This window comes from Oryctolagus cuniculus, chromosome 9, assembly GCF_051225735.1.
Source record: "Oryctolagus cuniculus isolate XC-2025 breed Fujian yellow rabbit chromosome 9, ASM5122573v1, whole genome shotgun sequence".
In the NCBI taxonomy this organism is placed as follows: domain Eukaryota; kingdom Metazoa; phylum Chordata; class Mammalia; order Lagomorpha; family Leporidae; genus Oryctolagus; species Oryctolagus cuniculus.
The window spans coordinates 52,686,845-52,709,775 of NC_142875.1; the positions used below are offsets into that span (position 1 = coordinate 52,686,845).

General features: G+C 41.5%; 1 protein-coding gene and 1 pseudogene across 5 annotated transcripts in view; one reads left to right on the forward strand and one right to left on the reverse strand.

Annotated features, from left to right (window-relative positions):
- The window catches only part of DIAPH3 (diaphanous related formin 3), a 544,053-nt gene that overhangs the window by 7,490 nt on the left and 513,632 nt on the right, over positions 1-22,931 (forward strand). For 2 of the 5 annotated variants that reach the window (XM_089303627.1, XM_089303628.1), the window contains exon 1: positions 14,693-14,922. The exons of the other annotated variants lie outside the window; for them this stretch is intronic. In XM_089303627.1, the coding sequence (XP_089159753.1) occupies positions 14,920-14,922 (3 nt within the window). In that variant the 5' untranslated portion in view covers positions 14,693-14,919. Of the gene's footprint in view, positions 1-14,692; positions 14,923-22,931 lie in introns of those variants that run through there. 5 annotated transcript variants of the gene reach the window in all.
- LOC149124565 (ubiquitin-conjugating enzyme E2 variant 2 pseudogene) lies at positions 6,943-7,456 on the reverse strand (annotated as a pseudogene).

Genomic DNA, 22,931 nt, shown 5'->3' on the forward strand with positions numbered 1-22,931 from the left:
AGCAATGCCACTTATCCCACGTATGAGCGTGGGCATTTACTTTATCTCTCTCTGTGCCTCCTTTTCCTTATTTCTGAAATGGGGTTCTCATGTTGACTGAAAGTTAATATCAGGGACTGGCGCTGTGGCACAGTGGGTTAAACTGCTGCCTGTGATGCCGGCATCACATATAAGCACCCATTTAAGTCCCAGCTGCTTTACTTCTGATCCAGTTCACTGCTAATGCACCTAGGAAAGCAGTGGATGATGGCTTGAGTGCTTGGGTCCCTGCACTCAAGTGGGAGAATCGGATGGAGTTCTAGGATCCTTGCTTCATTCTGGCCAAGCCCTATTCCAGTCATTGCAGCCATTTAAGGAGTGAACCAGAGGATGTAAAATCTGTTTCTCTCTGTTTCTTTTTCTCTTTCTTTGTAAATATGCCTTTCAAATAAATAAATCTTTAAAAAAAAAGGTTAAATATGTTAAGGGTCAAGAATAGTACCTATCTCATTATAATCTCTCTGTAAATGTTTGCCATTAATAAGTTTTCTGCTGTTATTATTATTAATAGTAATATTGATTTTTTAAATATTTTTTATCTATATTTTAGAACATGGAGAACATACAGTAGATATTTGAGTAACTTTCTGATTTTGGAAATCTTAATTGAGCCAGGCTTTTTCATTGTGGTGTGATGGAGGCAAAGACATTCTAAGCTTCTATCCTGGCATGTCAGGTGATGTCTGGATTGATGCCAATTTCTAAGCTGATGGCTGTATGGTTAGGCCATGTTTTTAAGGCTTTTTGAGGGCTGTATTCTTTATTTGTAAAGTGGAGTTTATACAACTATGAAACTTGCCTACAAATAAAATTCATAAAAAAAGAAACCTACAAAGGAAGCTACCTCAAACTTAGAATTTTAAATTTGTGATACTCTGTAGGGACTTGAATGATAATAAAATATTACTAAGATATGTATAGATATAAAACTAGTACAACTCTTTATGTTTATGGCCCTGTTACAACTATAAAACTGAAACAGATTTACATTTAAAATCCAAAACAAAACTATAAAACCAATAAAATTCAAATTAACAGCACCATTAATTTAATGTGATTGATGATGATGTCTTGCTGAAACTAAATCACCATTATTGGTTTTAATAGTGGAAAAATATGTGTAGATTTCGCTGTTTTTCTTTTTGTCGACTTGACTCTTGAATGGAAATGGAATCCCAGAGGTTGAGGAGAATTAGTCTAGACTAATGACTCCAAAGACCCGGCCTTACTCTCTTGGTAGAGGCCAGTCCTCAAGCAGTCACCATTTTTGTCTCAGGGTCTTGACTCGAGGTGTAGGTGAAGAACTGAACAGTTTTACAGTTTCTTTTTTAATAAAACGAAATTAGCCATATGTAAACATCTTTTAGTAAGTTGTATGAAACTAGAACAAGCAGAGTCAGAACCAATACTGCTAGCTTTCACATTCATTTTTGTCTCAAACGAATTTTTTTTTTTTTGGACAGGCAGAGTGGACAGTGAGAGAGAAAGGTCTTCCTTTTCCGTTGGTTCACCCTTCAATGGCTGCTGCAGCTGGTGTGCTACGGCCGGCGCACCGCGCTGAACTGAAGCCAGGAGCCAGGTGCCTCTCCTGGTCTCCCATGTGGGTGCAGGGCCCAAGCACTTGGGCCATCCTCCACTGCACTCCTGGGCCACAGCAGAGAGCTGGACAGGAAGAGGAGCAATCGGGACAGAATCCGGCACCTCGACTGGGACTAGAACCCGACGTGCCGGCGCTGCAGGCAGAGGATTAGCCCAATGAGCTACAGCGGCGCCGGCCCAAAAAAAATTTTTTTTTTTTGACAGGCAGAGTTAGAGAGAGAGAAAGGTCTTCCTTTTTCTGTTGGTTCACGGCCGGTGCTCTGCGGCCGGCGCGCTGTGCTAGTCCAAAGCCAGGAGCCAGGTGCTTCCTCCTTGTCTCCCATGCGGATGCAGGGCCCAAGCACTTGGGCCATCCTCCACTGCACTCCCGGGCCACAGCAGAGAGCTGGACTGGAAGAGGAGCAACCGGGACAGAACCTGGCACCCCAATCGGGACTAAAACCCGGGGTGCCGCCACCGCAGGCGGAGGACTAGCCAAGTGAGCCATGGCACTGGCCTGAATGTCATCTTAATTACTAGATAATACTCAAGGACATGGTATGTCTTTTTTTTTTTTTAAGTTTTATTTATTGTATTTATTTATTTGAAAGAGTAACAGAGAGAGAGAAGGAGAGAGAGGTTTTCCATCCGCTGGTTCACTTCTCAATTGGCTACAACGGCCAGAGCTGCACTGCCGATCTGAAGTCAGGAGCCAGGAGCTTCCTCCGGGTCTCCCACATGGGTTCAGGGGCCTAAGGACTTGGGCCATCTTCCACTGCTTTCCCAGGCCATTGCAGAGAACTGGATCAGAAGTGGAGCAGCCAGGACTAAAACAGGTGCCCATATGGGATGCCAGCACCGCAGGCAGCAGCTTTACCCGCTATGCCACAGCACTGGCCCAGTATGTCTTAATTACTAGAAAGGGAGAGGGTAGGATTATAACTTTAAGTGTATAAATAAGGGAATTTTATGTGCTGAGAGACTTGAGGCATAGCTAGATAGCTGTGGTCTAAGTCACCCTTCATGAGGTGAAGGTAGCTAAATACCTGATTCAGTATAACAGCTCACTCCCAGGAGTTATTGTGTAGAATTTCTTGAAATCTTAGTAACATACATGTATTATTTGTGAAATCAGTAAGATTATATTCATTTGGTTAATTTTATTATGAAATATCTTTCCAGGATGTAGGGAGTTTATCCCATAATTGCTGCATTTTCCTGAGGTGCTGCATTTTCCTGGACTTTGTAACATTCAGTTTTTAAATAAAAGGTTTGCAAATTAGTGACATTAATTATGGACTTTGCTATAGAATTAAACTGTTTTTGTTTATTAATATCTTGGCAAGAATTCAATTCATAATGACAATTACAATTCATTTTTAATGAAAAATTTGACAGTCTGAGAAATGAACATAAAAAATGGAGTGAATATATTCAGAAATTCAATGTGATGGTTTCATTTTTTTATAAGGGGTGACAGACTCCAATTAAAACCATGTTCTAACTTCACCCAGCCTCTCTTTTGAGGGTATTATGTTGCTGTAATTGGTATGTTATCTTTAACCTGCTTATAGTTACTGTACGCATTTGTTTGTAAGCTTTTGGAAGTTATTTTTTCAATGATTCCTGGTGTGGCTTTGTGTTTACAGTAGATATCTTAATGCTTGGCTAATTGCAAATAGCGAATCTATGAAAAATAACTTTTTAAAAAAGATTTATTTATTTTATTATTATTTTTTGATTGATTGATTTATTTGAAAGGCAGAGTTACAGGGAGGCAGAGGCAGAGAGGGAGAGAAAGTCTTCTATCCGCTGGTTTACTTTCCAAATGGTTGCAATGGACATAGCTGCGCCGATCTGAAGCCTGAAGCCAAGAGCTTCTTCTGGGCCTCCAATGTGGGCACAGAGGCCCAAGAACTTGAGCCATCCTCTGCTGCTTTCCCAAGTATATTAGCAGGAAACTGGATTGGAAGTGGAGCTTGTAGGACTTGAACTGGTGCCCCTATGGGATGCCAGCACTGCAGGTAGCAGCTTCACGCCACAGTGCTGGCCCTAAAAGGTTTATTTATTTATTTTTAAGGCAGAGTTACAGAGACGGGGAGAGAGAGAAAGAAAGAGAGAAAGGCAGAGAGAGAGAGAGAGAGAGAGAGAGAGAGAGATCTTTTATCCCCTGGTTCACACCCCAAATGGTTGCAAAGGCCAGGGCTGGGCCAGGCTGAAGGCAGGAGCCAGGAGCCTCTTCCGGGTCTCCCTTGTGGGTCCTAAGAACTTGGGCCGTCCTCCACTGCTTTCCCAAGTGAATTAGCAGGGAGCTGGATTGGAAATAGAGCAGCTGGGACTTAAACTGGCGCCCTTATGGGATGCCTGTGCCACAGGTGGAGACTTCACCTGCTACATCACAGTGCTGGCCCCTGCAAAATTACTCTTGTAATCTTCTACCATATGGTTCATTAATCCATTCGTGGTTAATGTAGGTTTAAATATTATTTATATATCCTAAATGTTTATTTCTGTTTAATAAAGATTCTAGTGGTTGTGTGCAAGGGCATGTAAAGACTACAGAAACCTATCTGGTCATTGAAGAACTGACCCTAGATGTTGAGATAAAAAGAGGTTGGGCCTGATTCAAATATAGCTGTCCTGTATCCTGGGGCAAGTTAATCAACCTCTGTGCCTTCAGGGGTTGAAGTGAAATGTGACAGGATCTCAGTTTTTGATAGCATTTTGACCTTTTTTTTCTCTTGCTTCCCACTCTTCTGTCCTCATTACTATCTTACGGCTGAGCACTGAGTTTATATCCAGGGATCCTGTTCTTCATTAGAGTGAGATACGCACCCAGAGGTTTGGTTTCTATACACATTCCCTTACTTTCTGTTTCATCTAGACTTCTAGTCCCTTGACCTTATCTGTCTCTTTCTTCTCTGCTGCTCTTCCATCCTTCCTTCTTTCCTCTCTCCCTCTTTTTTTTTTTTTTTTTTTTTATTTGACAGGTAGAGTTATAGACAGTGAGAGAGAGAGACAGAGAGAAAGGTCTTCCTTCCTTTGGTTCACCCCCCAAATGTCCGCTATGGCTGGCGCTGCATCAATCCGAAGCCAGGATCCAGGAGCTTCTTCCTAGTCTCCCATGGGGTGCAGGGCCCAAGCACCTGGGCCATCCTCCACTGCCCTCCCGGGCCACAACAGAGAGCTGGACTGGAAGAGGAGCAACTGGTGCCCATATGGGATGCTGGTGCCGCAGGTGGAGGATTAACCAAATGAGCCACAGTGCTGGCTGTCTCCCTCCTCTTCCTTTCTCTCTTCCTCTCTTTCATTCTTTCTTCCTCCCTACCTTCCTTCCTTCCTTCTTTTCTTTCTGTTCACCTCTTGCTGCCAATGTTTGCTCCATGCTATACCCATATTAACAAAAGCAGTCCTGGGGCTCCCTTTTAACTAGGGTACCTTCAAACTCCTCATTTCTGCAAATTTAAATAAGGTAGAATAGAAGTAAGTAAATGAGGTTCTATTATTCAGATTTCTAAACCTGGAGCAACCTGGCCAGTTTCTCTGGTGGAACTGGGCTGCTGCATGCTGGTGGATACCCTTCCCAACTATGTGATCTGATACCCTTAGACATGGGTGTCCATGTGTTCTCTATGGTGCTAGCTAATCATCACACTGTAACATCGGTTCAGCTCTTAGAGTGGACTGTGCACTATTTTAATAACTTAATCCTAACACAATGCCTAAAGGTATGTATTCTCAGTACTCTTGCTCAGCATGAGATTAATCAAGGCACAGGAGAGGTTAGGGGACTTTTCTGAGGTGCCTTATCTGGGAGTAGGGCTCAATGGATGTGAACACGGAATCCAGTTTGAGAGTCCTGATTTTTAATGAGCTCTTTGGTCACCTTCTTTTTCATTTCTCTCAGAGCATTTATGCTGCTGGACCCTTATCACTCTCCTTATGTCATTTGTGGGCCTGGTTCCTTTTTGCTGTAAATAATTTTTTAAATTCAAGAAGTAATGTCATCATCTCTTAAAGTGTCCAACCGTGTACGAGTAGGACATTCACTAGATCAACAGTTAAGGTCCCAGTCCCTCCCCGCCTTCCCTGCAGAGGGAATAATGGCACATATTTTCTTTTATAACCTTTTAATGGTATTCTGTGTGCAATTTTAAAGCATTCTTTCTCTCTTCTTCCCTCCTTGCAAGGGAATATGCCACAGCATTTGTTTAATAGATCTTACAGCTGGTCACCCTTGACTCTTAGCATTTACCTTGACACCCTTTTCAGAGAGGAAAAAAAAGGTGTTTTGCTTGAACTTGTAATCTTCTATATCTGCAACAACACTTCATGCTTTCTATTCCAATATCTACAGAACTGTCTTTTCCTCATCAGGGTTAATCTCTCTCTCACTGTTCTAAACCCAGCCCCATTTGGTGAGCACTGTTTTTACCCTTCACAGACCCCATTCTAGAAAAATACTCATATGCTTCCCACTGCAGAAGCAAAAGCAGAAGGGAAACGAAACAACCTCTCATCTCCACTTTCCAATGACCCTTTGCCCCTCTCAGTAGCTTGCTCTGCTTCCTTCTCTTTTGGCCACTTTTGGTCAGTGAGTTGCTTTCCTTGAAAATTTGAATGCCTTTTATACAGAGTTTGGCGTAGGTCTTGGTCCTTGATTTCAAGATGCTGACATTCAGTCTGATGTAGGAAAAGAGAAGTGTGAACAACCAGTATGTTGAAGTGATACTGGAGAGTCCTAGTTGTGTAATCTCTAGGAATTCAGGTTGTACAGTTACCTTGGCTTGAATCCTGGCTCTGCACTTTGATGGCTGTGTGATCTGGAGAATTCCTTTTTTTTTTTTTTTTTTAACCTGTGAAATGGAAACAATAGTACCTGTAGTATAGGTTACATAGGAAGATTCAGCTTATTGTAATGGAGGTTAACATGTAAGTACTAAATAGCCCTGAACTTGTTGCTGTTATTATGTTGGCATTGGCAACATGTAGAGTACAGTCATTGAGAAGGGACTGAGCCACTTTGCATTGGTTTACCAACCTTGTGTTTGCTTCTGTCATTTAAGAGACTTTGGCAGATCAGTACCTGCCAACCTGGTGGTTGATTTTCTGGCTTTTGATGCCTTCAATATATTAGTACTCAAACCTTGCTTGAAACTTGGCCATAACCTGTTCTTTCCTTCTGATCTCTGTTCATCTTTTTTGTTTATTTTTAAATTTTAATTCATTCTTAATTTTCCCATTACCTGAAAACATAATGGGTATACATATACAATAAATATACATATATGATAAAAATATATTACAAATATCTGGATTACATATACCAGCTGGAATTCTTTACTGAATGTGTACTTTGCATTGTGATGTTGAATCAAGACATTAGCATGAGTAGAAGGTTTGAGATCCATTAAAATTAATTGTTGTGTGTCCTTCTGGTTGCATATTTTCTTTGGACATCATTAGAGGTCATAGCTCTTGAAGCACAACTTTAATGCTATAGGAATTTGGCCATTTTACTAATACTGGTATGCTCTGTGCATCCACCATTCCACTGGAATTATTTATTCCATTCATATTAATATCTTACAGATCTAACTGATGGAGGAGCTTCTATGTATTTGGGTCTACATTCTACTTTTAGGCTATATAATCTGTTCTTATAATTTGTCCTTGGTAGCCCAATAATCATGCCTGTCCACCTTGTAAGTGTTATATCTTCATCGTCTTTGAGACTCCAGTTAACTGTACCATAGCCTATTCCTTCTTCAGGTTCTCTCAACAAATGAAAATTATGAGAAACTTTAACTCCTTGGGTGGCTGCTCATCTCTCCCGCATTGCCTTCCTCCTGATTCTGCTCTTGTGTCTTTGCCAGGGCCACCCTGCATCCTACTCATCCCTTTTTCAAAACTCTTTAAAGTTAGTGTTTTTAAGTGCCTTATGCATCCTTCCAGCTTGAGGTCTGTACCACCTGGGTTGCTGCTGTTCAAAAGAACTTTCTGAGATGGTGGATATGTTCTGTTCTACTGTCTCTACTAGATATATGTTGCTTTTGAACACTTGAAATGTGGATAGTGTTACCAAAGAACTGATTTGTAAATTTAATTTGAATTAATTTAAAATTTGTTTCAATAGCCATATGTAGCTAGTGGCTAGCATTATTGGACAGCTCAGATCTAAATATATGACTCCTCAAACTCTATGTCTATGTTGGGTACTTCTTTTGTGCTTCTGTCCAAAATGTTCAGTTTATTTTCCATGAATGTCATAGAGGTGTACCAAACTCAGCATATCTCAACTTGAAGTCAGTTCTTTCCTCAAAGACTTTTTCCTGTTTTTTGAGTGAATGGCATCATTTAACCCTCAAAATTTTTCTTGATTTTTTTTAAAAGATTTACTTATTTGAGAGGAAGAGTTACAGACAGTAAGAGGGAGAGACAGAGAAAAAGGTCTTCCTTCCATTGTTTCACTCCCCAATTGGCCGCAACAGCCGGAGCTGCGCTGATCTGAAGCCAGGAGCCAGGAGCTTCTTCCTGGTCTCCCATGTGGGTACAGGGGCCCAAGCACTTGGGCCATTTTCTACTGCTTTCCCAGGCCACAGCAGAGAGCTGTATTGTAAGAGGGACTAGAACTGGCGCCCATATGGTATGCCGGAGCCGCAGGCGGAGGATTAACCTACTGTGCCATGGCACTGGCCCCTATTCTTGATTTTTTTCTTTTGTATCTATTGGTTACTCAAGAACCTTGATTGTGCCTCCTGGTAACTTACTGTAGCATTCCCCTCTTCTCCAACCTACTATTCCTGACCTCACATGTCTTCTTTTTGCTGGATTATTGTGTTAGCTTCCTAACTGATTTTTGTGGCTCTGGTTCCTGGCCCTACTCTGCTTTTACAACCTTGTTGCTACAACAGATTTTGGAGGAATACAGGTGTGTTTATTGAGGCTTCTTAAAATTCTTCAATTTCTATTTCCGTCACTCATAGTCTAAGGGCAAACTAGCATGGGTAAAATTCCTTTAATGATCTTGTCCTTTGTGCATTTCTCACCTAAATCCCTCAATTTCTAGCTGAAATCTGATTCTTGATCCATACAAATGTCTAGCATGTCCCTGAATGAGTTGTGCATCTGCGCAAGTTAGGCCTTCTCTCTGGAAAGCTTTTGCTTCATTGTTGATATGATCCATTCAATTGTCCATTTTGCAATGATTGATGTGAATTTGGATCAGGACCTGTTACAGCCCTCTTCTAATGGAACATTAGAGATGTAAGTTTCTGTAAGCTCTACTAGACTGACAGGTGTGTGAGGGGTAGGGCTGTGCTGGGGAGGAAATTTTCTTTTTTCTAGTTTCTAGTTCAAAACAGATCACAAGCATACTGTTGAACAACTTTACCTTTTTCTGTTTTTGATCCCAATCTCATATCTAAGAACCTTAGTCTTCCAAAAATGGCCAGATTTTTTGAACTGTTTTGAGGACACATGCTGAGACTTTGTTTATGCAGCATTTTCTTTTCTAGGTCTGTTTCAGCCAACAGGTGTTGACATACATTCATGTTTAAGTGTATTGCCTATAGCCCTTGGAGTCTTCATCTGTAAGTCAGATGTTTCTTATAGACTGTCTTCCAGTGACATAATGATTTACTCCTGTAGGATAATGTTTATAGCATGTTCAGGCAAAGGTAATGATGTACTTTCATAACCTCAACCAACCTTATGTGATAGGTTTATGAACAAAACAGTATCAGCAATGACAGGAACAGACATAGGAAATTATCTTTACATCCTTGCAAGATCTTTGGTCCTTAGTAATTCGCAAGAGGTTTTTAAGATTATTGGGTGCTTTCCCATGCCTGTGGCTATAACTCTTGTTTATTTGTTTTGCTAATGTGCTTAAATGATGCAATTTTCTTTCCTTTTCTTTTTTAAGATGTATTTATTTTTTTTGAAAGTCAAAGTTACACACAGAGAGAAGGAGAAGCAGAGAGAGAGAGAGAGAGAGAGAGAGAAAGAAAGGTCTTCCATCCGCTGGTTCACTCCCCAGTTTGCCGCAACGGCCAGAGCTTCACCCATCTGAAACCAGGAGCCAGGAGCTTCCTCTGGGTCTCCCACACGGGTGCAGGGGCCCAAGGACTTAGGCTTTCCCAGGCCACAGAAAAGAACTAGATCACAAATGGAGCCGGCGCCGCGGCTCACTAGGCTAATCCTCTGCCTTGCAGTGCCGGCACACCAGGTTCTAGTCCCGGGCAGGGCGCCGGATTCTGTCCCGGTTGCCCCTCTTCCAGGCCAGCTCTCTGCTGTGGCCAGGGAGTGCAGTGGAGGATGGCCCAAGTGCTTGGGCCCTGCACCCCATGGGAGACCAGGATAAGTACCTGGCTCCTGCCATCGGATCAGCGCGGTGCGCCGGCTGCAGCGCACTGGCCGTGGTGGCCATTGGAGGGTGAACCAACGGCAAAGGAAGACCTTTCTCTCTGTCTCTCTCTCTCTCTCACTGTCCACTCTGCCTGTCAAAAAAAAAAAAAAAAATCACAAATGGAACAGCCAGGACTTTAATCAGTGCCCATATTGGATGCCAGCACTATAGGCGGCAGCTTTACCCACTATGTCACAGCGCCGGTCCTGATGCAACTTTCAATGTAAAGCTATTGTGCTTTTAAAAGTCCTGTACAGATATGCCTGGGTCATTGCTAGGGTCTCCTTTGTGGGTTATTGTTGTCTCCTTTGGTGTTGTTGGAAGATTGCCCATGGTAGTTAGGCTGTATTTACTTGAGTTTGCTATTTGATTTATAGCCTTTAGTGTGTTCCTTACCAAACTTGTGACCTAGAATATTGTGTGTTGGAATTTCATTGTGTTGTCATATGACACAGTGCAAGTTTTAGTACTGTATTGGACTGATCTGTATTGAATCTCATTCTGGGATTTATATCTCCAAATTTTCTAAATTCCTTCAGATGACAAACATAAAGAAAAACATTAAGGTGAGGAGCTCATGTATCTCACTATGTTTAGTTCTAACAGGATAGTTACTGATATGATTTTTTGAATTATCAAAGAAGGAAAATAAGTGATCTAAGCTATTTATTTTTTTGGAACCTATTGGATTCAGGGCAGGTGCTTTGTTTCATGGTTTTTTTTTTTTTTTTTTTTTTGACAGGCAGAGTGGACAGTGAGAGAGAGAGACAGAGAGAAAGGTCTTCCTTTTGCCGTTGGTTCACCCTCCAATGGCTGCCGCGGCTGGCGCGCTGCGGCCGGCGCACCGCGCTGATCCGATGGCAGGAGCCAGGAGCCAGGTGCTTTTCCTGGTCTCCCATGGGGTGCAGGGCCCAAGCACCTGGGCCATCCTCCACTGCACTCCCTGGCCACAGCAGAGAGCTGGCCTGGAAGAGGGGCAACCGGGACAGAATCCGGCGCCCTGCCCGGGACTAGAACCCGGTGTGCTGGTGCCGCAAGGCGAAGGATTAGCCTAGTGAGCCGTGGCGCCGGCTCATAGGTCTTTATATCTAAGGTTTAGCATAGTGACTTGCTGGCTTAGGTGTTCGGTAATGAGATCCTGCTTGGTTGATATTTCTAAATGAAAAATAAAATATAACTCATATAACTCACATTTTATTCAGTCCTGGAACTGTAGATAAGAAGTGAAATTGTGCTCTTTTTCAGCTGTTAATTTTGCAAATATAAAATTATCATTTTGACTCATTTAAAAAATTATATTCATTTTATTTGAAATGCAGAGAGAGAGAAAGATTTCTTCTATTTCCTGGTTCATCCCCCAAAGGTCCACACTTTGGGGTGGGCCAGGTAGAAACCAGGAGTCCCAAAATTCAATTTCTGATGTGGGTGGTACAAAACTAAGGACTTGAACAATCATTTGCTGTCTCATATGGTGTGCATGCAGGAAGCTGGATTGGAGGCAGGGTAGCTATGACTCAAACCAGGTGTTCCAATATGGGATACAGATGTCCTAAGTGGTGACTTAACTACTATGCTACATAGCCACTGTCTTTTGACACATTTTAAGTTAAAAAAAAATCTAAAACATAGTAATAACAGGTACCAATCAAACTATGCAAGAAAATAATGGTATTTTAGGTTTTTTATGTTCAAATTTTATTAATATCTAAAAATTAAAATTTCTTTAATTAGGTCTGGATTGACTTGAGTGGTTCTTTTGGAAGGACATGTTGGAACATGGACATTTTCACAGCTTATATTTTGGTCTGAATTGGGACAGCATAGTTTGTAAGGCTTGTGGTGTGTACTAAAGATTTAAAAAAAAATCTGTGAGAAATTACAAAATCCCCCAATTGTTTATTATATTTCCATTGTATACCTGATAGAGCAATGTTTTAAGAAAGATTTATTTACTTATTTGAAAGTCAGTTACAGAGAGCTCTCCCATCCACTGTTTCACTCCCCAAACAGCCACAACAGCCATGGCTGGGACAGGCCAAAGCCAGGAGTTTCCTCTGGGTCTCCCACGTGGGTGACAGGGGTATAAGTTCTTTAGCCACTCTCCGCTACTTTCCCAGGCACATTAGCAGGAAGCTGGATTAGAGGTGGAGCAGCCTGGAGTTGAACCGGTGCCCATATGAGATGCGGGTGCTGCAAGTAGTAGCATAATAGTGCTGGCCCCTGATTGAGCAATTTTTTTAAAAAAGGGGAAATAACTCATCAAAATATGTTTTTATTAATGATGATCACCCCGCCATCCTTAGTCATTTGCCTAAAGTTTTAAAGTATGACATGATAATCGTGTTGTTATTACCACTTAATAACCTTTAGTTAGAATTATGCTCATCTAAGATTTCAAATTTCGTTACTCTATTTATAACTCAGAAACGGCTTTATCTTTCACTGTATGTCTCCTTTGTAGCTTTGATAACAGTGGCTGGCTATCCCATTGTAGCAATAGGGACTGGGGGAAGGGCAGGAGGAATGATACTGATGTTAGGAATTAGTTAATTAATGTGAGAGGGAGAAGAAAACTTAACCACTTTGCTGGTTCACTCCCCAAATGCCCACAGTGGCTTGGACTGGACTGAGCTCAAGCTGGGAGCCACGACCTTAACTGAGTTCTCCCGCAACTGCTTGAGCCATTACTTGCAGCCTCCCAGGTCTGCATTAGCAGGAAACGAGTCAGGTGCCAAAGCTGAGAACTGATCACAGGTACTCTGGTATGGGATGCAGCTGTCTTAACAGTTACACTAAACTCCTACTTTTGGGCCTGAGTTTTTGAGTCATAGTGACCCGGGTTCCATTCCTAGCCTGGCTACTCACCAGGTCTGGCAAGTCATATCTAAGCCACTCAATTGCCTGAGGTGTAAAATAGGAATAATGTGTAATTTATAGGATTGCTAAGTACATTAGTAATTGTGGTGAGTGCTCAGTATGTGGTGGTAGTAATGATATGTTGGGTTGTATCATATGGATACCAGAAGGACCAGTTTAGCAACCTTTGGTTCCAACTCAGTCAATGTCCACCTGTGTTAAAGAAATAGAACCCCATCCAGTATCTAGTTCAAGTTTGAGAAGGAGAGTTGTCCAAATATAAAGAGGTAGCTCCAGGAGTCAAGCACTATTAGGGTAGCTGGCCCTCACAACGGACTGAATCAGGAACTCAAAGTTGGCCCCTTCTTATTCTGTCTCAAGGGCCATATAGTGTAATTGTGCTTCTCACTTTCTATCACTTATATCACTGCATAATATGGCTTCCACTGCTTTTATTTTCACACAGTCAAGGTCTCATAATTATATCTCTCTCTCTCTCTGTGTACACTTGTCCTTGATCCAGGCAAAAGTAGACTCCGTTTAATCTCTGAATCTCAATTGCAGATTTCTGGGAGAGGATTTGATTGGCTCTGCTTAGGTTTATATTCTGCCTTGTGTTCAGCTGTGTCCAAGATTGGCTCACTAGGAGGGCTGGCTTTACTGCAATGACATTGGCATTCTCAGTGAAGGATTTGTGTGCATGAGGCAGATAAAAAAATGGGAGTCTACTGTATCTACATGTGTGCATGTTGGGTGATCCCTTGGTGGTAGGTTTGCTGTTAGGAGACTGAGTTAAAAATAGTTTGCTTAAATTGGTGGTTTTTAATCCTGGTGTGCATTATAGTCACCTGGAGGGAGCTTTAGCCTTGCCCATGCAGGGTCTATTTTGGGTATTTGGATTCAGTTGGTCTGGAAGATTACCCAGGCATCTGAAGAAGAAAAGAAGCAAACTTTCACATTATTCTCATGTGCAGTCAGATTGCAAACCCCTGGCCAAAACCTTTCCTGTGCTGTGATAGGTCTAGGCATTCAGAGGAGAAACATCTTCTCCACACATTTAACAACAACAACAAAAGACATAAACATTAAACTGCAAGACCAATAGTGATCAGTGAATCAAGGGAATTGTAAAGAGAAGGGCTACAGGAGGACACAGATAATGAAGGTTGTTCCATCCTTACTATACATTTGTATGAGTGTAATAACTACTCACACTGTTTACTTCACATCTCATTCATCCATCTGGCTCTTAGCCTCCTGGGGCCCAGGCAACACGCTGGCTTTGTGGATGGCATTGGAAAACTGCCACTGCTGAGTGTTCTCAGCCCCCAGATCTGAGTCCCACTGAAATAGAACACATGAGGCCGCAGTAGCTGAAAAGAGGACAGTCCAACTTATTGACACCCAGCAAAATAGACCTGCTGGCAAAGTGACCATGACAAAAATCTCTATACTTAAGGAATCCATGCGCAGTGGGGGAGACTGGCAGGCATTATTAATTACAAATGGATTTAAATGGCTTAAGGAATGGTTTAGGACCCCCGTGGGAGGAGATTGTTAGGGTAGCTTTGGATTGAGTGATCCCCTGACCCAAGATGATGGCTGTGGCATATTGGCAATGAAAGGAAATAACTCGTACTGAAGCCCCCTAACTCCAGGGGTAGTACACTGTATACTGTCCATAGTCTTCTCTATTCTCCTGACAAAGCTGTGAGGGCTGTGGCTTGTAAGCCTCATGGCAAACAGGTTCAGAGAGTTTGCATGTCTAAGGTCACACAGCCGACAGGTTTTAGAGCTGAATTCTAATCCAGGTGAATGTGATCGCAGAGCCCGAGCTGGTTGCCTCTGCCCACAGCTGCTCTGTTGTGGATATAAGGCAGGACATGCACCTCACAGGGAGGGTTTGTCTGAAGAGGGTAGGCAGCATTTGAAAGGCGGTTAGGAGGACGTCTGTGGTGACAGAAGCAGTCTGGGAACATACAGGAAAGAACTAAGGCAGTGTCTCACTCAGCACTTAGACAAGAACAGCTTAAACCATGGTAGGTTGACTTAACCTGGGGATTACCTGCAAAAGTACTGAAAGGAAAGGGCAAGTTGGAGGTACTGAGGTGACTCAGGATTAGTAACTGTAGTAAAGGAAAGGGGTTCCTGTGCCTGGGCTCAGGTGACCTCTGTTGGAGGATTCCTTGAGACTAATGCTCAAACTTTTTTTTTTTTTTTTAAACTTATTTCCTATTTGAAAGGCAGAGAGAGATTTTTCTTCTGGTTCATTCTCCAAATGTGCCTAACAGCTGGGTCTAGGCTAGGCTGAAGGCAGGAGCCGGGAACTCAATCCAGGTCTTCCACGTGGGAGGCAGGAATCCAAGTATTTGAGCTGAATCCAAGTACCTGCATTAGCAACAGGAAGCTGGAATCAAGGGCGAAGGTTAGACTCTGAACGCAGGCACCAGGCACCGTGCTACGGAAAACAGGCATCCTAAGTGATGTGTTAACTTCTGTTCCAAACGCTTGCTTTGATGCTCTTGAAGCCTGAATTTCTAAGGGGCCCTCAGGGTTATGTCTAAATAATTGTAAATAAGGTCCCCCCCCCTCTTTTTTCCCCCTAAAGTTTGGCTGTTCCCTCCATGCCCTGGACTAACCATATATTAAAAAAAATTAACTGAATTAACTGAGTTTGTCCAAAAATTGCTGTTACTGGCTTTCAGTGTTTTTGGGAGTTTTTCTGGCACCCTCTAGTAAATGACCAACAAGCCACTTAAAGGGCCTTGAAGTAAATGATTACTCGAGTGCAGGCCTTTCTCTCAAGTGTCTTAATGTAACTTGCATAATATGCTGACTTGACTGTTAAAAATGGCTTTTGGGGCAGGCATCCCCTGTGGGCACTTGTTCGAGTCCTGGCTGATCCACTTCCTGCTAACCTGCATGGGAAGGCAGCGAAAGATGCCCCAGGTCCTTGGGCCCTGGCACCCACATGGGAGGCTTGGAGGAGGCTTCAGACTCTTGGCTTCAGATCCACTTGGTTCTGGAACATTCTCTTTCTCTTTTTCTCTCTTTGTAATTCTGCCTTTCAAATAAATCTTTTTAAAAACATGGCTTTTATACTTAAAGTATAGTGACTATTCAGTTAGAAGAATAAAAGCCCATGTCCTTAAAATTGCCAAGGGCTCACTTGCCTTCTCCCTGACTTCATTTGTATTACTGGAGCCATACTGGCTGCTTTGCTCTTTGGGTAGTGGTCATACTTCTCCGAACAGCTATTGTGGCCCATTTTTCTCTTTGAAATACCTGTCCCCCCTCGCTCCCACCATATGCATAAACGCATGTAGCCAACTCCTTAGCCCACTTGCAACTCTTTGCTCAAACACTTCTTTCAAATGAGGCCCATGCCTTTCCCAGCTTCCCATATTTAACATTGCAACCTGCCAACTCTTTAAGCCTTCCAGGCAACCCCTTGGCCTACCCTGGTTTTCATTTTCATCAGAACATTCATCATTTTCTAATATCCTCTGTAATGGACTCATGTTTGTTGTCTGTTTTCCAAATAGAAAGTCAGTTCTCTTAGGACATAATCTTTTATATATACACGGACATATCCCTTATCAAAGACATAGTAATGCTTAAGTATTGCCTGCACTGATGAATATTTTAGAAATTCCATTCTGTAATAAGAATGAATTCTGTATTACAAGTTTTACTTGAATCATGGCAAAAACTGTTTGACTTTAGTCTTAGATCAATGCTACAATGTTTGCCTGCTAATTAGCATGTGTTTAAACATATATAATGAGCATGTGGAAACTGCTTTTTCCTTCAATCATCATTGAATACCTTGTTAAGGTGCTTATCTCACTGTTTTGCATTTTGTTTATTTGCTTATTTGTCTTTCCACAAATAACTAGCGAAGTTCTTGGAAGCTTTGCTTGTAAGCTCATAAGGGCAGAGACTGGGTCTTCTTTATATTTAATGCAGTGTCTTGCACATGTTGACAGCCTAATTATGTTGTGTAGTAAAAATTTTAGGATTATGAGACTAGGTCTTGAAAATATAAGTGGTATTTTATTTCTTTTATTTTGGCAGTTTGTCCTCATTTGTAGGGGATTATCAAGTGAGTGGTATTTACTTTAACTCTCTCAAGATAGTATGATACTGTTTACATTTACAATAAAGAAATGATAAATTTCTTTTATTTTTGTCATTAACAAGTGTCATAAAATAGAAAAATAAAGCTAAGTCAATATACTGTTGCCACAGAAATTGAATTTGTGTCAGAAGGATTTGTGCCTGTGATGTAGTGATTCGTATATTTTTCTTGGAATTAAGTCTCTAGCAGGTGACAACATCAATAATTCACAGAACCAAGGAGCTTTTTGAGTTTGGTTAATTCATATATGTGAATTAGAAAACAAATGAATAATGTGCTTAATATATTCTGACATACTTGGAATTATGCATTAAAGACAGCCTATTAACTCTGCTCATAGTACTAGTTTTTAAGGTTTTAACATTTTCTTTTCAAATAAAAAAATCTATGTATTAGTAAAAGGAATTTGTATTTTCTTCTTAGTTTGAAAAGTGTTAACCTTAGTAACTTAAAGCTTTCTCATTATAAAAAACACCACTGTTGACAATTGGAAATATGAAAAAGAGCTTGAGATCACATAACCTAGATATATAAAGTTAAGAATGGATCCTGTCTTATTTTTTCTATAAATGAACGTTAATGAAGTTGGAATTATTGCAAATATAGTTTTACATGCCACTTCTTTCTCATGTAATGTTTTATTGTGAGCATTTGCCTTGTCATTGCAGCCCATATGGCAAGACTGATTTATTTAATCATTCCTATGTTTTGAGACTTGAGGGTTGATTACAATTGAAGCTATTTGAAATATTGTTGTAGTGATACCTATTTGCATATAAACCTTTCGTATTTCTGATTTCCCAAGTATAGATTCCAGAAGTAGGATTACTAGGTTAAAGAATGAATGTAGAATTTCTTCCACTGAATTGATCACTAAAAAAAATTTCAGCAAATTGTTTCTTTTGTAGTGATGCTGGAATGTAAACAAAATGCTTCTCAAGTATATGCGAAAGAATACTTGATGCGGTATTAACCTGAGGAATATCCAGTCTACATACTTGTGTATAGGATAAGATGTGGAGAAGGTGGAGGCACTGTAAGAAGTAGCCTAGTATTCTGGATCCGCTTCAAGGTGATTCTATGTGCTCAGGAACCTGTTTTGTCTTTGTACAGCAAATATTTTGAATGCTTTTCAGCCTTCTCTAGATGAAAAAGATCCTCGGTTCTGTAACAGAACAAAACTCGCTTAAAAGGGGTTCAAAGATTTGAATTGCTTTTTCCCTGGCTACAGAGTTGAAGAGTTTTTGATCTAATAGTTCTCATATAGATGAAAAGAACTAGAAAAGCTGAAGAGAACATCTTATACAAGGCTTTAAAGCTGTGTTATTGGAATTAGCCATTGTTTGTTCCCTTTAATTTTTCTTCAACATTGAATGAGTTCATTGAAGGAGAACGATCACAGGAGTTAGAATGCAATGTGAGTTCCTTGAGTGCCAAGTTGCTGTGGTGCATAGTCTAGGGCAGATTTCCAAACAGTAAATTGATCATTAGTTTTTATAGGGAGGTGGTCATAGGTATATTGCAGGCTTGATAATCTTTTTTGTATCTTCATAAACGTGAATCTTTTCTCTCACTTTGTGGATTCTTGAATGATGGCTCCTTCTCAAAGCAGATCTTGGATGTGTGACAGTACACAAGTCTTGGATAACGTTTGGGTGTTTGTCTTCTTGAGGCAGACAGGATTATAGGTTTGAATAAAAGAACAGATTGAAAGTGGTTAGAAAACTTTTCCTAATTCTCACCCATCTTTAACTTTGCCTCTTATTTTTCTCCATTCAAACTAAAATGGCCACATAGAGTCAGTTTCTTTACATTATCAAAGAGGCAGCTCTTCTCCTGTCCTCTGTGCTATGAAAGCTGCAGTGTTATTTTTGGACTTTCCTGAGATGTTAAATCCAGAGTCCTTGACGAGCACTATTTTTCACATCTACATGTGTTGTGTCGTTGCCATGGAGATGACCCTTCCATAGATGCTGCAGGTGTTTATGCGGTTAGTAGTAATATTACTTTTTCATAGCCTTTATAATTGGTGTTATGTTAAGAGAAACATGGGCATGTGGAACAAATTTTGTCAGGTTCAAGTACATACAGGTTATTGTCGAAAAGGAATAGTCAGGAGTTTAAAACAAATTGAACAACATTTATCAACCACAGATCATGATTAAGAGAAGACTGATCTTGGCCTTTTCCTGGTAAGGTGAAACTCTGCTGTGTCAGTAACTTGTATTTGTTCATTTTGTCAAACAAATAGTGTCATGTTGTGGTTTTATATAATAAACACTCTTTGATATTTTGGCACTAAATACGTACTAAGGAGATAATGTACCTCAGAGATACACTGTGTATGTGAGGGATGATGCAATTGGCAATTCATCTCATACCAGAAGTCGTTAAAAATTTTTTTTTAAAGGGTGCTGATTGGGTCTTGTTCCTTCATAGTAGTAAAGTTTGTCTCTCATGTCCTTGAAATCCTCTTGTACTTCTTGCCCATATCTATTATGTGGCTTATGTTGGGGACATCTGATTTATAAAGGGAGCCATGGGATGAGAAATGCACACCTGCGTGCAGGCTGGGAGAATGTGTAATGACTGATGGTAGATGGTGGAGCAGAGTTTTCACATGGTCCTGGGCATGTTGCAGGAGCATTACACGTGAGGGTACTCAAGTGATATCTTGAATCTACTGAATCGGAATCTGGTGAGGTGGAGGGCCTAGAATCTACCTTGTCAGGCAAAGTTTTGGTGTGATTGTTGTGAACACTGAAAAACTGAAAACCAGCTTATCTGGAGGATCTAGTTTATGAAACCTGTATCCAAATCAAGCATGTTCAGAGGCTTTCATCTTGCAGGGTTTTCTTTTGTATATAACCCCTCATAACAAGTTGGAAAATTAATTTTTGGTTGGTACAATTTAATTCTGATTATCTTAAAATATTTCTGTTTATTTGGCTTCGATGACAGTGACAAATTTCTTCAAACCTACCTGGACACCTGGTGGCAGCTGTGATGTTCTGATGACATCAATGGACAGATCCTTTGCTCCACTGGTCTGTTAGTTCACATAGATCGATACAATTCTTAGTTCACATGGATAGATAAAACTCACGAAAAGTCTTGACTGCAGCTTGGAATTGCTTCCATTACACATAGACCTCGGGTTCATGTATTACAATGTATTATATAATTTATTTGTCTTTGTTACTTGTAAACTAAGTTGGTGGGGGGTAAAAACTTCATACCTCTTGATATTCACAGCATTTAGCCCAGTGTGCTTGAAAGCTCTGAATCTATTTTTTTTTTTTTTTGACAGCATGTGCTGTCTTCAATGGAAGTTTTGATGCATCACTTAAATGGGAATATAGAGACCTATGGTCTATGTTTCTACTTTTTTTTTTTTTTTCTCCTGGATCCTATGTTCTTTTGAAGAAAAATCTATAAAGGCCTTCTTTCCCCCCTTCTTTCAATTCTACTGTGACCCTCTTGACCATTCATCCTAGGAACTGTCATTAGCAGAAAACATTGTTACACATCTATATATGCTCTTACTTTTTTAGGGAGAAAATGAATTAGCAAGTTGAACATAGGATTACAGGAAGAAGGGTGACATTTTTAAGAGTCCTCATGTACTTTAATACCTAATAACATACATTAATTATAACAACCAATAACTATAGAATCCTAGGCCAACTAATATAAAAATCAGCCACATTTAGGTGTGAAAATTTAAATGTCTAAAGCTGTATGATTTTTAAAAAACTTGTTTCAAAGATTGACTTATTTATTTGAAAGGCAGAGGGGGAGAGAAGGGGAGAGAGAGGAGTAGGTAGATAGATAGGTACCTTCCATCTGCTGCTCACTCCCCAAATCACTGCAATGCCCGGAGCTGTGCCGATCTGAAGCCAGGAGCCAGGAATTCCTTCCTGGTCTCCCATGCAGGTGCAGGGACCCAGGACTTAAGCCATCTTCCATGGCTTTCCCAGGTCATAGCAGAGAGCTGGATCGGAAGTGGAGCAGCTGGGACTTGAACTGGCACCCATATGGAATGCTGGTACTGCAGGTGGCATCTTTACCCACTATACCACAGTGCCAGCCCCTAAAGCTATATGATTTTTAATTTGTATTTTTATTCGGGGGGGGGAGCAAATGTTAGTCTAAATAATTGTTATCAGGTTATTTTTTTTAAAAATTTATTTATTGGCTGGGGCCAGTGCTGTGGCTTACTTGGTTAATCCTCCACCTGCAGTGCCGGCATCCCATATGGGTGCCGGATTCTGTCCTGATTGCTCCTCTTCCAGTCCAGCTCTCTGCTGTGGCCTGGGAAGGCAGTGGAGGATGGCCCAAGTGCTTGGGCTCCTGCACCCACATGGGAGACCAGGAGGAAGCACTTGGCTCCTGGCTTCAGATCGGCATAGCTCTGGCCATAGCGGCCATTTTGGGGGGTGAACCAACGGAAGTAAGACCTTTCTGTCTCTCTCTCTCTCACTGTCTAACTCTGTCAAATAAATTTTAAAAAATTATTTATTGGGGCTGGTGCTGTGGCACAGTGGATTAAGCCATCATCTATAGTGCTGGCATCCCATGTGGGTGCTGGTTCATATCCTGTTGTTCCACTTCGGATCCAGCTCTCTGCTAATATGCCTGGAAAGGCAGCAGAAGATGGCCCAAGTCCTTGGGCCACTGTACCCATGTGGAAGATCTGGAAGAAGCTCCTGGCTTCAGCCGGCCCAGCCTGGGCTATTGTGGCCATCTGGGGAGTGAACCTGTGGATGGAAGATCTCTCTTTCCTTTTCTGTCTCTGCCTTTCAATACATGGTGTCAACACTGTGGCACAGTTGATTAAGTCACAGCCTGCAGTTCTAGCATCCCTTATGGACACCGGTTGAGTCATTCCTGTTGGACTTCTGATCTAGCTCGCTGCTAATGCACCTGGGAAAGCAGCAGAAAATGACCCAGGTCCTTGGGCCCCTGCACCCATGTGGGAGACCTAGAGGAGGCTCCAGGCTCCTGGCTTTGGCCTGGCACAGCTCTAGTTGTTGCGGCCGTTTGGGAGTGAACCAGTGAATGGAAGATCTCTTTCTGTCTATTAACTCTGCCTTTCAAATAAAATAAAAATCTTTAAAAAAAGGTGTTTATTTTGAAAGGCAGAGTAATAAAGTAGGAGAGACAAAGGGAGCAAAGGAGAGAGAGGTGGATCTTTATTCCATTGGTTAACTCTTCAAAAGGCCACAATAGCTATGGCTACTCCAGGCCAAAGCAAGGTGCCCAGAAATCTATAGGGGTCTTTCACATGGGTGGCAGGGTCTCAAGAATGAAGCTGCTGATTTCCCATGTGCATTAACAGGGAGCTGGATCAGAAGTGGAGCAGCTGCCACTTGAACTGGCACTCTAGTATAGGATGATGGCTTGTAAGTAGTGGCTTAACCCACAGTAACACAATTTGAGCCCAAGGTTACTATTTTTATTCATTTATTTATTTGAAATTCAGAGTTACACAGAGAGGAGAGGCAGAGAGGGAGAGGTCTTCCATCCGCTGGTTCACTCCCCAGTTGGCTGCAATGGCTGAACCTGTGCTGATCCGAAGCCGGAAACTGGTTTGCTCCCTAGATGTTTGCAATGGCCAGAGCTGGGCAAAATCTGAAGCCAGAAGCCAGGAGCTTCTCCCAGGTCTGCCAAGCGGGTTCAGGGGCCCAAGTTCTTGGGCCCTCTTCTACTGCTTTTCCAGGGCTTAGCAGGGAGCCGGATCCGAAGTGGAGCAGCCAGGACTTGAACTGGTGCTCATTTGGAATGCTGGCACTGAAGGTGGCAGCTTTATCCACTATGCCGCAGCACTGGCCCATCATTTTTATTTTTTAAAGATTTATTGGAACATCAGAGTTAGAGAGGGAGAGACTCAGAGAAAGAGGGAGA